General features: G+C 34.3%; 4 protein-coding genes across 4 annotated transcripts; 2 read left to right on the plus strand and 2 right to left on the minus strand.

The window, feature by feature from the left end:
* The first annotated feature begins 2,192 nt into the window (after window positions 1-2,192).
* On the plus strand, window positions 2,193-3,816 carry LOC106111040 (cyclin-C). Its single transcript, XM_013293006.1, has 3 exons — window positions 2,193-2,902; window positions 3,342-3,434; window positions 3,665-3,816. The coding sequence occupies exons 1-3, from the start codon at window positions 2,312-2,314 to the stop codon at window positions 3,785-3,787; spliced, it is 807 nt and encodes a 268-aa protein (XP_013148460.1). The 5' UTR covers window positions 2,193-2,311; the 3' UTR covers window positions 3,788-3,816.
* A 2,477-nt stretch (window positions 3,817-6,293) lies between these two features.
* Window positions 6,294-7,535, plus strand: LOC106111201. The gene is made up of 3 exons (XM_013293216.1): window positions 6,294-6,397; window positions 6,573-6,801; window positions 7,246-7,535. The coding sequence occupies exons 1-3, from the start codon at window positions 6,312-6,314 to the stop codon at window positions 7,399-7,401; spliced, it is 471 nt and encodes a 156-aa protein (XP_013148670.1). The 5' UTR covers window positions 6,294-6,311; the 3' UTR covers window positions 7,402-7,535.
* Window positions 7,524-11,821, minus strand: LOC106111198 (GPALPP motifs-containing protein 1). Its single transcript, XM_013293214.1, has 6 exons — window positions 11,611-11,821; window positions 9,269-10,447; window positions 8,866-9,187; window positions 8,638-8,781; window positions 8,425-8,500; window positions 7,524-8,197 (listed from the first exon to the last, which is right to left on the minus strand). The coding sequence occupies exons 2-6, from the start codon at window positions 10,437-10,439 to the stop codon at window positions 8,039-8,041; spliced, it is 1,872 nt and encodes a 623-aa protein (XP_013148668.1). The 5' UTR covers window positions 10,440-10,447; window positions 11,611-11,821; the 3' UTR covers window positions 7,524-8,038.
* LOC106111200 (phosphatidate cytidylyltransferase, mitochondrial) lies at window positions 10,532-11,604 on the minus strand. Its single transcript, XM_013293215.1, has one exon. It carries the CDS (start codon window positions 11,561-11,563, stop codon window positions 10,553-10,555), a length of 1,011 nt encoding a protein of 336 aa, XP_013148669.1. The 5' UTR covers window positions 11,564-11,604; the 3' UTR covers window positions 10,532-10,552.
* Window positions 11,822-11,989: the final 168 nt, after the last annotated feature.

The raw sequence follows: 11,989 nt of genomic DNA on the forward strand, positions 1-11,989 counted from the left end.
CGGTAGGCGTGCACGCAAGCAACAAAGCAAAACAATAGAAGACTCTTCATGTTGGAGAAGTCCGACTGCTTGGACAATCGGAAACTGAGCTAACTGCACAAAACGCCTCTAATATATGATACGAAATTTCATGGATCTTATTGTTCAATGATTTTAAAGTCATTAGTCACACAAAATTGATTTTGTGCTCAAATAAATATTATACACAAATTGTTGTTGATATATCAAATATTTATAGCATGTATTTATGTATGGTTGGAATCAATTTCTTTCTTATGGTCTTATTATGTACATCAGTTTTTTTTGTGTTGCGCTATTTTCTTTGTATCCAGTCGACCTGTTACTTTACAATTAAATAATTATGTACAGTCGAAGAATTAAATTCGTTTCGTACTATGGATCGTAACCACAATCGTAACTGAGACCATAAGAGCTAAAACTTAGCACGTGTGTTTACTGCTATAACGTTAACGCGTTGTCGATCTGATTGCATAGTAAGCAAGTGGCACATTTTCATCGAAATTGATAGGAAATAACCCTCTCGTTATAAATTGTAAGTACAACGCTTAAGACCAATTGTAACCAGATAGCAGGATCCGATCAAGCCAAGGTTCGGCCATCTCGAGCACCCTTGAATCGGAATGCTAAACGCGTATTGAGTGACAGCCCAAGCCGATGTCCCCTCTCGGGGGCTCTTGTACCTAGTCACTCCATGGAGTGTCCACCGAAGCGATCTAAGAGCTCGGTGGGATCCCAATCCGTGCCGTGGCTCCTGAGGGAGCCCTCGAGCTTAGTTACTCATAAACGATATTTAAGCTAAGCGCCATCTGCGCTCGGGAACCTCAAGCCCGATGAATCTGTAAATGCCTCTTCAAGTCAAACTGTGGCCATTCAGTCACAATAAAAAAGCATAAGACCAAATTGAGTGGGAAGTATAGTTTATTTAATACTTAGCGAAGAATATAGATTTATGATAATGATTGCATAAATGTTTGTATCTTCGGCGATTTATATCACCACTGGTATATAAGGAACAGATTTTGAGTTTTCATCAGTAGCTGCAGTTGAACGATTAAAATAAATTACTAAAAATTGAGCCAGATATCAAAATCTATCAGCAACTACCTGTTGCACTTGGATAACAATACTTAGCATAAATTGATGTTTTCCGAAAGAAATATTAATAACACAATTTCACATTCAATTGAAACTGAACTTGTTTTTTTTGCATGCAATTTTAAAAACTCAGGCCGTTACGAACCTTGAGCGCTTACGCATGTTTCATGGCAATTGATTATTGATAATGTAGACTATTTTTAATGGTTGATTTGTTTAAGATACGACGTTTGTGATTATTATTATGGTAACGAAATTATATAATTTATTTTTAAGAATTAACTACACAGTGACTCATAAATAACGTTATTTAAATTATGCTATGTAAAGAAAAAGAAATTAATACTTAAAAGAACAAAAGGTACTAATATAACTACTGCTATATGTATAAATTTCAAAAACTATAATATAGCTTAATAACCGTCATTTAAGACCGTTGTTGACTCGGGGGTTTGAGCACTTTACTTGTAATCTACAGGTCTTGGGCTCGAATCCCGCAATGTATAATACCAATGTGATTTTCGATTTTTTCGAATTTCGTATGTACATAACTTACCCGACGTTCTTACGGTGAAGGCAAACATCGTGATGCAACCTGCACATATTGTCGAAGAAATTCAAAGTTATGTGTGAAGTCAACCAATCCGCACTGTGCCAGCATGGTTAACTATGACCTAGTCACCTCTTATTAGGATAGGCTCCGAGCCCCTCAGTGGGGACGTAGAGTGAATTGGTGATAATGATGATGAACCGTAAATTTAACAGTCGTAACCTTTATTGTGGTTACAGTTACAAAGACACAGAGGTTTCTCTGTTTTACAAGAAGCAGAGTGTTTGCAAAATTCGTGTAAAGATGTTAATAGTGGAGCGTGGAGTCTCCGTCCGCAAACGTCTTTTGAATGACTTATTGGTTAATAGTATAGTATTTCATAAATTATAACAGTTATATATATTTTAAAAATGATCAGTTCAAAATGTAGTTTATTATCATAAAAGATGGACATATGAATAAAGAGTTTATACTATAGGAATATTTCGAGACGAAAATTTTAAAACATTTACGAATCAGTCAAAGTGACATTGACAACTTGACAATAAATGTCAAATTACGTTTATATTTTGTAAATTAATGCATTAGCGCCAATAAAAAATATAGTAAATTCGATATACTATGTTTTAGCCTTTTCATAATATCATGGCAGGCAATTTTTGGCAAAGCTCACATCACCAGCAATGGATATTAGATAAGCAAGACTTAGTCCGAGATCGACAGCACGATTTAAACATTTTGACAGAAGAAGAATATCAGAAAATATTCAACTTCTTTGCAAGTATAATTCAAATTTTAGGGGAGCAACTTAAGCTCAGGCAGCAAGTTATAGCGACGGCTACAGTTTACTTCAAGAGATTTTATGCGAGAAACTCCTTGAAATGCATAGACCCACTACTTTTAGCGCCTACTTGTGTATTCCTCGCTTCGAAGGTTGAAGAGTTCGGTGTTATATCTAATTCTAGACTAATAACAACTTGCCAAACTGTTATAAAGAATAAATTTAGTTACGCATATGGACAACAGGAGTTTCCATACCGGACTAATCACATTTTGGAATGTGAGTTTTATCTTTTAGAAAATCTCGATTGCTGTCTCATTGTATTCCAGCCATACCGACCTCTGCTGTTATTTGTGCAAGACATAGGACCTGATGAACAATTGCTTACATATGCTTGGAGAATTGTTAATGATTCTTTGAGAACTGATGTCAGTTTACTATATCCACCTTATCAGGTAATTGTATACCAACTATTTTTGTTATTAATAATAAATAAATAAAAACCTCTTTATTGTCATCCAAAAAATACAGTGTTATACAAAATAAAAATGTATATATGAAAATTGGTAACAGATGGCGAAAGTGGGAGGCTCAGCTATACCAATATTGGTTGAAATCCAGTATCGAGCTGGTTTTCAGCCACCTTTCCCCCTCCCAAAGATGTAAAAGGAAGTGTAGATAGTTGGAGGTTGCTATATACTTAATAATCATAACAGATTTAACCATCTAAAAACAAAATAAACAGCAGTAAAGGGCAACTCAAATAAAACAATTAATAAAGAACTAATTGTAAATAAAATCAAATAAACCCTTTATGATAGTTAAAAACAATAGATAAAGATAACTAAATAAGAATTTGACCCTTGACCTTAATAATGTTAATTTACTTTACAGATTGCTATTGGAGCCATGCATATAGCTTGTGTAATGCTTGGAAAGGAAAACCTAAAACCGTGGTTTGCAGAACTTAATGTTGACATGGATAAGGTAATATTATGATAAAGACTTTGGAATTTATAAGACAATTCACTAAAACCAAGTAAACTACACTAAAATAATTTCAGTACAACTGATATCTATCTAACAACAAGAAATATATCATTTTTGTAAAATTGAGGTCATTGACACACATTCCTACTGGAATTTTTAGGTTCATGTTTCTAAAATTGGTTGTGTGTTTGTTTTCATTGAGAATTTACAATATTTTTCTATTTCAGATCCAAGAAATAGTGAGATCTATTATCAATTTATATGAAATGTGGAAAAGTTATGATGAAAAAAAAGAAATTCAAGGACTCCTGGGAAAGATGCCGAAACCAAAGCCTGCACCCCAAAGATAATATTTCCTCTTGCGGCAGTATTATATGATACTAAGTTTTGGACTTTAGTGATTGTGATGAAGTGATATGTGTTACAAAGACAATTACTTAATAACTAGGATGTTTCTTGTTGGGCTTGTCAGTACTGGTCAATCAGCTCTATGGTATTTTGTTTTCCCGTTTATTGGATTTATTTGGCACATTTGTAAAAAATCTAATTTGATTAGCCCAATGGGAAACAATAACTTTACTGCTAATTTGAGTAAAAAACTCACTAAGAGAGTTCTTAATGATATATTTCCTGTGAGGGAAACAGGTAACAATTATATGAAGCTGGTGTAGCGGTTATAAAAGTGTTGATGTATATTAAATAAAAAAAAATCAATAATGAATTATTACATACAAATAGATTATCTAGGGAATTGACTAAAGGCCTTGCTTATGTACATTGTGAAAAAAATGAGCAAAAGAGGCTGTTGGTATTTTGTAAATGGTATTTCTGAATCATCTTTGATTTGAGGTTACTTTTATTAGTAATGAATGTTTTAAATGTTAAAAAAATGAATTTCTGTATGAACTGACTTTTAGATTATATGTACAAATAATGAACATAAAATAATGTTAATGCATTTGCACATAGTTGATGAGTCTCCACTACTTAGACACTTGTACATAAAGATATTTTCCATCACCCAGAATTTGTGATAATACAAATAAAATGTGATGTAAATTCTTTTTATATAAAATAAAGTGGCAATTGAGCAAGCAGCCACCTGAATCCACTGAAATGGAATGTGACAGCTGCCTATAAACATCCGCAATTGCAGATGCGTTTCCTACCCTTAACTGACGGAGGAGGAGACATAGAGGACATTTCCCCTTCCTTTATAAATGCTTTAGTTCTGGTGTGTATGTCTCTGTATATGGAATTTTATTTTTCATATAAAATACAGGATGTTTTTTAATTGTTTGTCTTGTATCTTTACAAATAATTTCTTTACACCTTTGTATCAAATAAAGTGAATTTTATTGCTTGTATGTCACTTTAACTGAATGTATTGATTTATCTATGTTATTATTTTTTCTATGTTACACTTTTACTGTTAATGTAATATTTTTTCTTTGGAAAACAGAACTCAAAAATGTTTATGTATACAACTGGGACTTACAAAAAGTGGATAACATGAATTGTGATGGTTGGCAACCTAATAGGTTGATATACTGCCTAGAGCCAATAACTGCATAGAATAAAATTAAATTTGTAATTCATTATATAAGTATCAATTTCCTCCAGGACTAAAGACTGCTGTGTAGTATTTGAAATACACAATACATATAACTTGGACTTTTATTAAACCAATGTGTTATCTATCCAAGCAAGTACTTTGCCCATTCAATATAGGTAGAGGATTGAGTAGTCAATGTTAGGCAAGCTAACTGATTTATGCAAATCATCCTTACTAAAACTACTTCTAACTGCAATTTATGAATTTAAAACAGGATTTGAATCCGTCGATCGTAGGAATTGTATGCCGTCTGGGAATACTCTCCTTACAGTGGGCAGTTTCATTGAATAATGATCATTTGCCTTGGGCGAAGGGGTGGAAAGACTTTAACTCATAAATCAACGGAGTTTTGTTATTGTAGCAAAAAAATAATATATTACCAACACGTTAAAATCAAAAGCTCACGTATTTTCTCTAAACTAATTCAGTAGATTTTTTAATTTAGTTGTTCTTCACACTGGGTCTATCAAATAAAGGGTTAACAGGCATGTGTGAGATTGCAATTTAATCATTGCGCCCCTTTCTATTCAGCGTTCTGGGCGATTGCTCATCGGCATCCCCCCCTAACGCCGTCAAAAGTGAATACAGAGGATAATGCATTTTTATGAGCCAAATGTTAGTGAATCCTATTTAAAAAGAATTTACTGTTAATTTACATATTTAGGTGTAAGTTATTAATTCAAGAATGAAAAATTGATGTACCGCAATAGCCTTTAGAATGAGATCTTCCCCGACACCGACATCAAATTATAACACGGCTCAAATACCTGCTTAAACAAAAGTAGCATTTACACACGTCGCTGGGTAACGACATATTGTATAAGAAGCCCAACCAAAACAATATCTTGTTCTTCAAAACATCTTCCAGTGGTATTGCGCCATGGTGTGCATTATTTGCAATTTTGAAGACTTTCCTAATGTGGGAAAACTTCCTAAATATGGATTAATAAAATGCTTTTTGTGAAATATTTATTGTATCGTGTATAAAGCACATAAAGATGGAAAAATGGTCAATCAATAGTTAGTTAACAAGAAGTTAAAAATAAAAGGTAAGTAAGGACCCTGTCCTTCTATATCTATTAGTTGACTTTTTAGTTAACGTCAATTTTATATGTAAATAGTGTAGTTTCGTTTGTACTTCCATATTAAGTAAAAATTATAAAGTGCTATCAAAAGCATGGTCACCCTACTTAAAGTTTCGTATATAAATTAGCCACAATTTGAATCTTCACTTGTTCTGGTCTGGCATTACTACCAAAATGGCTTTAAAAATCCCAATAAACCAGTTGTTAATTTTGTCAGTAGTGTTAATTAATACAGCTTTCGGCGAGGATGCTACTAAGAGGTAAGAGAATGCGTACTTATTGCAGTATGCAATGGCTAAGTCTCAAGTCAGAATATTTAAGTGGTCATCACGGTTAAAATTTTTATGTACATTTGTCTGGGGAGACTACACCGAGGTGAAGAAATATTAAGTTAATTTTCTTGTCTGTTTTGATATTTTGTTTAATTTTATTCAGCCCGGCGAATCCTGATGAGAAAGGTAACTGCACATGCGGTGGTTTCTCTACGGCGACGATAACGGCGGAGAGCGCGCCGCTGCTGGCGCAGTCACCCGGCCTCATGGTGAAGTGCAATGAGGAGGGCGAGACCGCCTGCAAGAATCTCTGCGTCGCTTTAGCCAATGTCACCAAAGCTAAAGGCCCCGAAATTCTCTGCAAGAGACTTAAAGATGCTGACGAACTGAAGGTAATCTCTTAATTTACATGATACTAGAAACTTGTAATTGCAACCTTTCCAACGTATAGTTTGAAGCAAGCATCTTATGATTTATGTTCTTTCTTAAAATTTGGATGGTAGGAAAGGTAAACATATCTAATTATGAGTTAAATCTACTGTAAACTGCAATCTATGAGTCAGTTTCTATTAACATGTTAAAGTAAAACAATAATAATTATTATTATCGATAGCAGTGGTATTAGTAGAGCTTAATTAAAAAGACCCAAAATTTAAACGTAACGCAGCGGCAATATTACTCAAAATGTACCATTTACAACATTCTTTTCGGGCACATAACTTAAACAAATAGAAAAAGAGCGCAACTAATTTAGAAGGAAATCTACTAAGTTAAAAATTTAATGCGCCTGCCATTTTAGTTGCATTTGAAGTGTCTACCACTTTTCCACTTTTCAGTTATCGGCGTTTTTCAAAGTGTGCGACAATCCTTGGATATACGCTGACATGACCGCAGACGAGCCTCTCTGCTGCGAGAACGAGAAGATAAAGACTTGCGCGTCCGCTCCCAAAGACAACACCACTGCAGTTGTCGACGCCAAGACTGTTATGTGAAACTCAAACACCACATATCTGATATACGACCTTTACCTTGATATAGCTATTATATGTTTAGTTAAGTTAAATATACTCCACATTTAAAATCAATGATATATGATGTTAATAAAACAAAGATATCTATATTAAAATGTATTTAATTCCCTTGTTTTATAACTCCGTTTTTAAAAATAACACTTTACAATTACGCAATAGTATAAATACTGCAAAAAAGAAAGAACTTATATCATTTCCTCGCAAATTCCAGTTATTAATTTCATATGAATCTTCAAGGACAAAAATAATTACATTTTAATAATTGCAATCGACTTCACAGAGTTCAAAACTACAACTTCAGGTACTTACTTAGAGAAGAAACTACAATATTAACAGTGGCAGCGGCAGCTTCAGTGTAATATTGCTTACTTATTGCTCACACATACTTAACATGTACTTTTAATGTATTATGCATAGTTGTGTTTTAATCTAATTCTTAACTTATGAAAACTGCACCACAAAATACTATTTCTAACAACTTACACAGACTTAATTTACGTTACAAAAACTACTTTAAAAGTTCGGCAAAATCACTTGCATTTTATTAAAAAACCATTATTTAATTCGTAGTACATAAGTAAAGTTGCATTAAACTATTTTAGAGATATTTAGCTTCACCACGTGAGAACCTTGAATCTAGCTCTTGAGCCTTCTTTATAACGGACCTCTTTTGTGCCTCGTCAAAGCGGTTCACTTGCAGGTCCACGTCGCGGCTGAACGGACGACGTTCTGGCTTCTCTTCTTCTTTATCCTCTTTCTGTTAACGCATTTATAAAAAAGTTAGAATTGATCTATTTAAGATTAGGTATAATGCATATACTACTTATAGTATATGCATTATACATAAAGAAACATTTTTTTAATTGAAACTAGCTATATGCTATTCATTATGTTAACCGCATATTCGCTCGATATTTCAAAAGGGTAAAAAGTTTTCGCTTCACATTATTATAATTTTGATAAAAAATTATTTAAGAATAGTACCTTCTTCTTCTTTTTTAACTTCTTTTGGTGAATTTCAAGTAAACTTTCATCTCTTTTGTGCTTTTTCTTGTGTTTTCTGAAACAAAATGTAATACATTTTAAAATAATGTTGACATAAGGTTAAAATTTAAGGTTTCAGTTTGGTGTGTTAACCCAAATTTAGGAGGGGGAGGGGGGGGGGGCTTTTTAGGTGTTGATATTGAGCATATTTACTTTATAGCTTTCTCTTGTTCTTCATCCCTAGTAGCGATTTGTTTCTGTCGTATTTCTTGCTGCAGCGCGGTCGCCGCGTCCTCCTCCCGCACAACCCCACTTGCCTTGCGAGCCTTGTCTTCGGGAGTATCAGTCCAACTTGACCTGAAAACATGTGTGTATATCTTTAATATGAAAATTGTAACTAGGATAGTAATGTCTTATGTTTTAGATATTTGTATTGTTTACCTGTCACTCATATCTGGACCTTCTTTAGCTCTGAAGGTTCGCGCTTCTAAACCCAAGTATTTTGTTTTACCTTCTGGTAATTCTAACATCCACTGCTCTCTTGATTTAACATCGACTTTATTTAATGAATGTCCATCCAATTTCTTTATTTTCATATCCAATGCTCTCTCTTCTAGACTTTTGTGTGCACTGGTCCATTTATCTTCAGCCCCGACAGGCAATGGACCTACAATAGTAATATCTTCATCTGAACTCACAAATTCAGTTATTTCTTGACTCTTTGCTTCGAGTACCTTGCGCATGTCTTGCGGAATCGATGGACCTTAAATAGGAAGACAAACAAATGTCAATTTAACATGAATTAGATTATTTTAAGAAAAATAATTATTATTCTGATGCTTACCTAAATGGCGCGTTTTCTTTGACAAATGTGGCGGTAAGGCTGGCCCTTCTGTCCCAGGAGATGCACTTTTATCACGTCTTTTCTCCAAATGTGGAGGCAGGGCTGGTCCACAAACACCAGATTGTAATGTAGACCTTTTCAGTTTATGCCTCAAGTCAGTTGGATCAATTTTGGGACTTTGTGAATCATCACTTAGTATTTCACCCTCTTCACTGCTCTCTTTTTGACCACTCTTCTGTGTGGAAGTCACCTCTGCAGTTTCAGAGCCACTTGTCTTATTACTGGTTATGTTATCTTGAATATCCGTGGTGCTGCTCACTTCAACTGAAGCTGTGGTCTCTTGACTTTTTTCTTTATCAGACTTACTCCCTTTCTTTTTGTGCTTCTTCCTATGTTTTCGCTTTTTTGTCTTGTTGACTTGTTTTTCCAAGTTTAAAAGTTTTGCTCGTAATTTTTCATCATCGGAAGAATCTATTTCACTAGACTCCTCAGATTTCTCTTTAACAATTGCAGGTATCATATTGTAATAAGAAGCAGGCTTTTCTCCAACAGAACTGTCACTGTCACCATGAACTTCTACAATAACAGGACTTTTAGTTTTTTCGCGTGTCGGTTCTTGAGGATCCGGTTTGAATACTTCGGATCTTTTTGACTTTACTTCACTGGATGAAGATATATTGTCTAATTCGTTTACTTCAACTTTGTCTCCTTTCTTTTCTATTATATGGTTTACAATGATTTCTTTTTTACTTTTGATATGAATTGGAGATCTCCGTGTTTTAGATTCCGATCTACGCATTCTATCTCTACTTCTACTTCTGTTGTGCCTGGATCTTTCTCTGGAGTCCCTATCATGTCTTCGTCTTTCTTGTGATTCTTCTCTATGCCTACTTCTCTCATATGATCGTCTTCTCACCGGTGAATGCCTTGAATATCTATGCCTATCTCTTTCACGAGACTCGAAAACTTTCTCCCTTCTATCATCTCTTCGTCTTTCAAACTCCCTATGGTATCTTTCACTCTCTTGTCTCCTATTTCCTCCAGCTCTCGAATTTCTTGCGTGCAAGGAACCATCCCTTGATTTAGAATTATGACCCGCGTCATCTTGTGTCTTTGTTTTACATTTGAATCTTCCAGTTTCCGAGTCACTGCTCGATTCATCAGATAGCATTTTTGTACCTAAAAACAAAAAAATAGGTTTAAAATAAATAGGAAAAGAAATAACAAATTATTCTATTTACAAACTGATTTTATTTTACAGATTCTACAAGATAGGTGTATGATTTAAAACATTTTAGCTATTTTTTTAGCGCTATAACGGATTGACTTCAAAAATCCAGCAGTTGGTATGCCTTTTAAAGATTGCCTTACACTTGATTGCCATACTATATCCTTTAGGATTTGCCGTAAAATAACGGGACAGTCTATATCATAAGCTACAGCTCTAAGAACATCCTCCATATCTTGTTGAAGTCCTCCGTGATTCCAAAACTTTACAATTCTTTGTTGCGGCATCATGGGTAGCTGCATCAGATGGTGCAGCTTGGTTTCTGGATGGATATCTTGGTGACACTGCGAGTCATTTGTTGCAAAATCAACATATACATGAAACTGTTGCAATATTGGTCTATAAAGTTCACGGAAATTCAACAACTGGGGTTGAACAATATTCCTCACTTTATTTTTATTTTCACCAAATGTCATTCTGAAATCACCTGCATAGCTTAAATTGGAAATGGCGAAATAGAAATCATATTCTGAGAATGTTTCAGGTAATATAAGTAAAGCTGTGTGCACAGCAGACCTCAGATTTGATTGTAGGGCATCTTGTAGCTGGGAGCTGTTTGTTTGTTTTATAATTTCTACAGGCTTGTGCAAACGACCAGCCAAGTAGAGATCACTCCAGTCTAGTAAATCTGCAATGAGATCTTTTTGTGACACTACACCATACTTGATAGTCACATCTTCCTCCTTCATTTCTACCAAAGTGTTAAAGTAAACTTTTGCTCCCCAGTTTTCCTGAAATCTTGCTATAAAACCTTTTCCTAAGAAGCGAAGAGCTGAATAGTGGGATGGATTCAATTCAATATTAGCTCCATGCCATCTGTAGGAATTCTCAACGCAATAGATAAGATCAATCATATTGTGTTTTTTCTGGTTTCCAATTTGAGGTTTGACAGCAGATCCATAGGCGAAGCAGAACGTAAAATTTTGTGGAAACTTTGATAAGATTCTATAGTACAGTGGAGAAACATCTTTAACTATACCAACTGCCTTCGTTACTGAAGAAGTCATAATTAGAAACTAAATGAAACACTTATTTCGAGACAATAGCTGCTGACCTGCGGTAAATTTCTTCAAATCACGAGGTGCTGTTGGTTATGAATCATAACTAACATATACACTATCGGTGAAAATATTCTGTATTCGACAGAAGTAATATGTCCTTATTACATAAGTAAAGCTAACAATAACTTTATTACTACTATTTAAATATCAATAGACCAAATACATTTTTATTCAGAAGTATCTAAGCGTCAGTCAAACATGACTTATGACATGACATGTCAATATAATAGACAAGAATAGAGGTTTTCGTTGCATAGACATCGTTATTTTGTGTTTTGTTTGTATTAAAAACCCTTTTAATTAATTGTTGAAGCCATACAAATTAAGTAAAATCTCTCGCAAATGCAAGAGTATGAATCGCGCATCTGCATT

The sequence above is a fragment of the Papilio polytes genome, unplaced genomic scaffold, assembly GCF_000836215.1.
Source record: "Papilio polytes unplaced genomic scaffold, Ppol_1.0 DF824180.1, whole genome shotgun sequence".
Lineage (NCBI taxonomy): Eukaryota > Metazoa > Arthropoda > Insecta > Lepidoptera > Papilionidae > Papilio > Papilio polytes.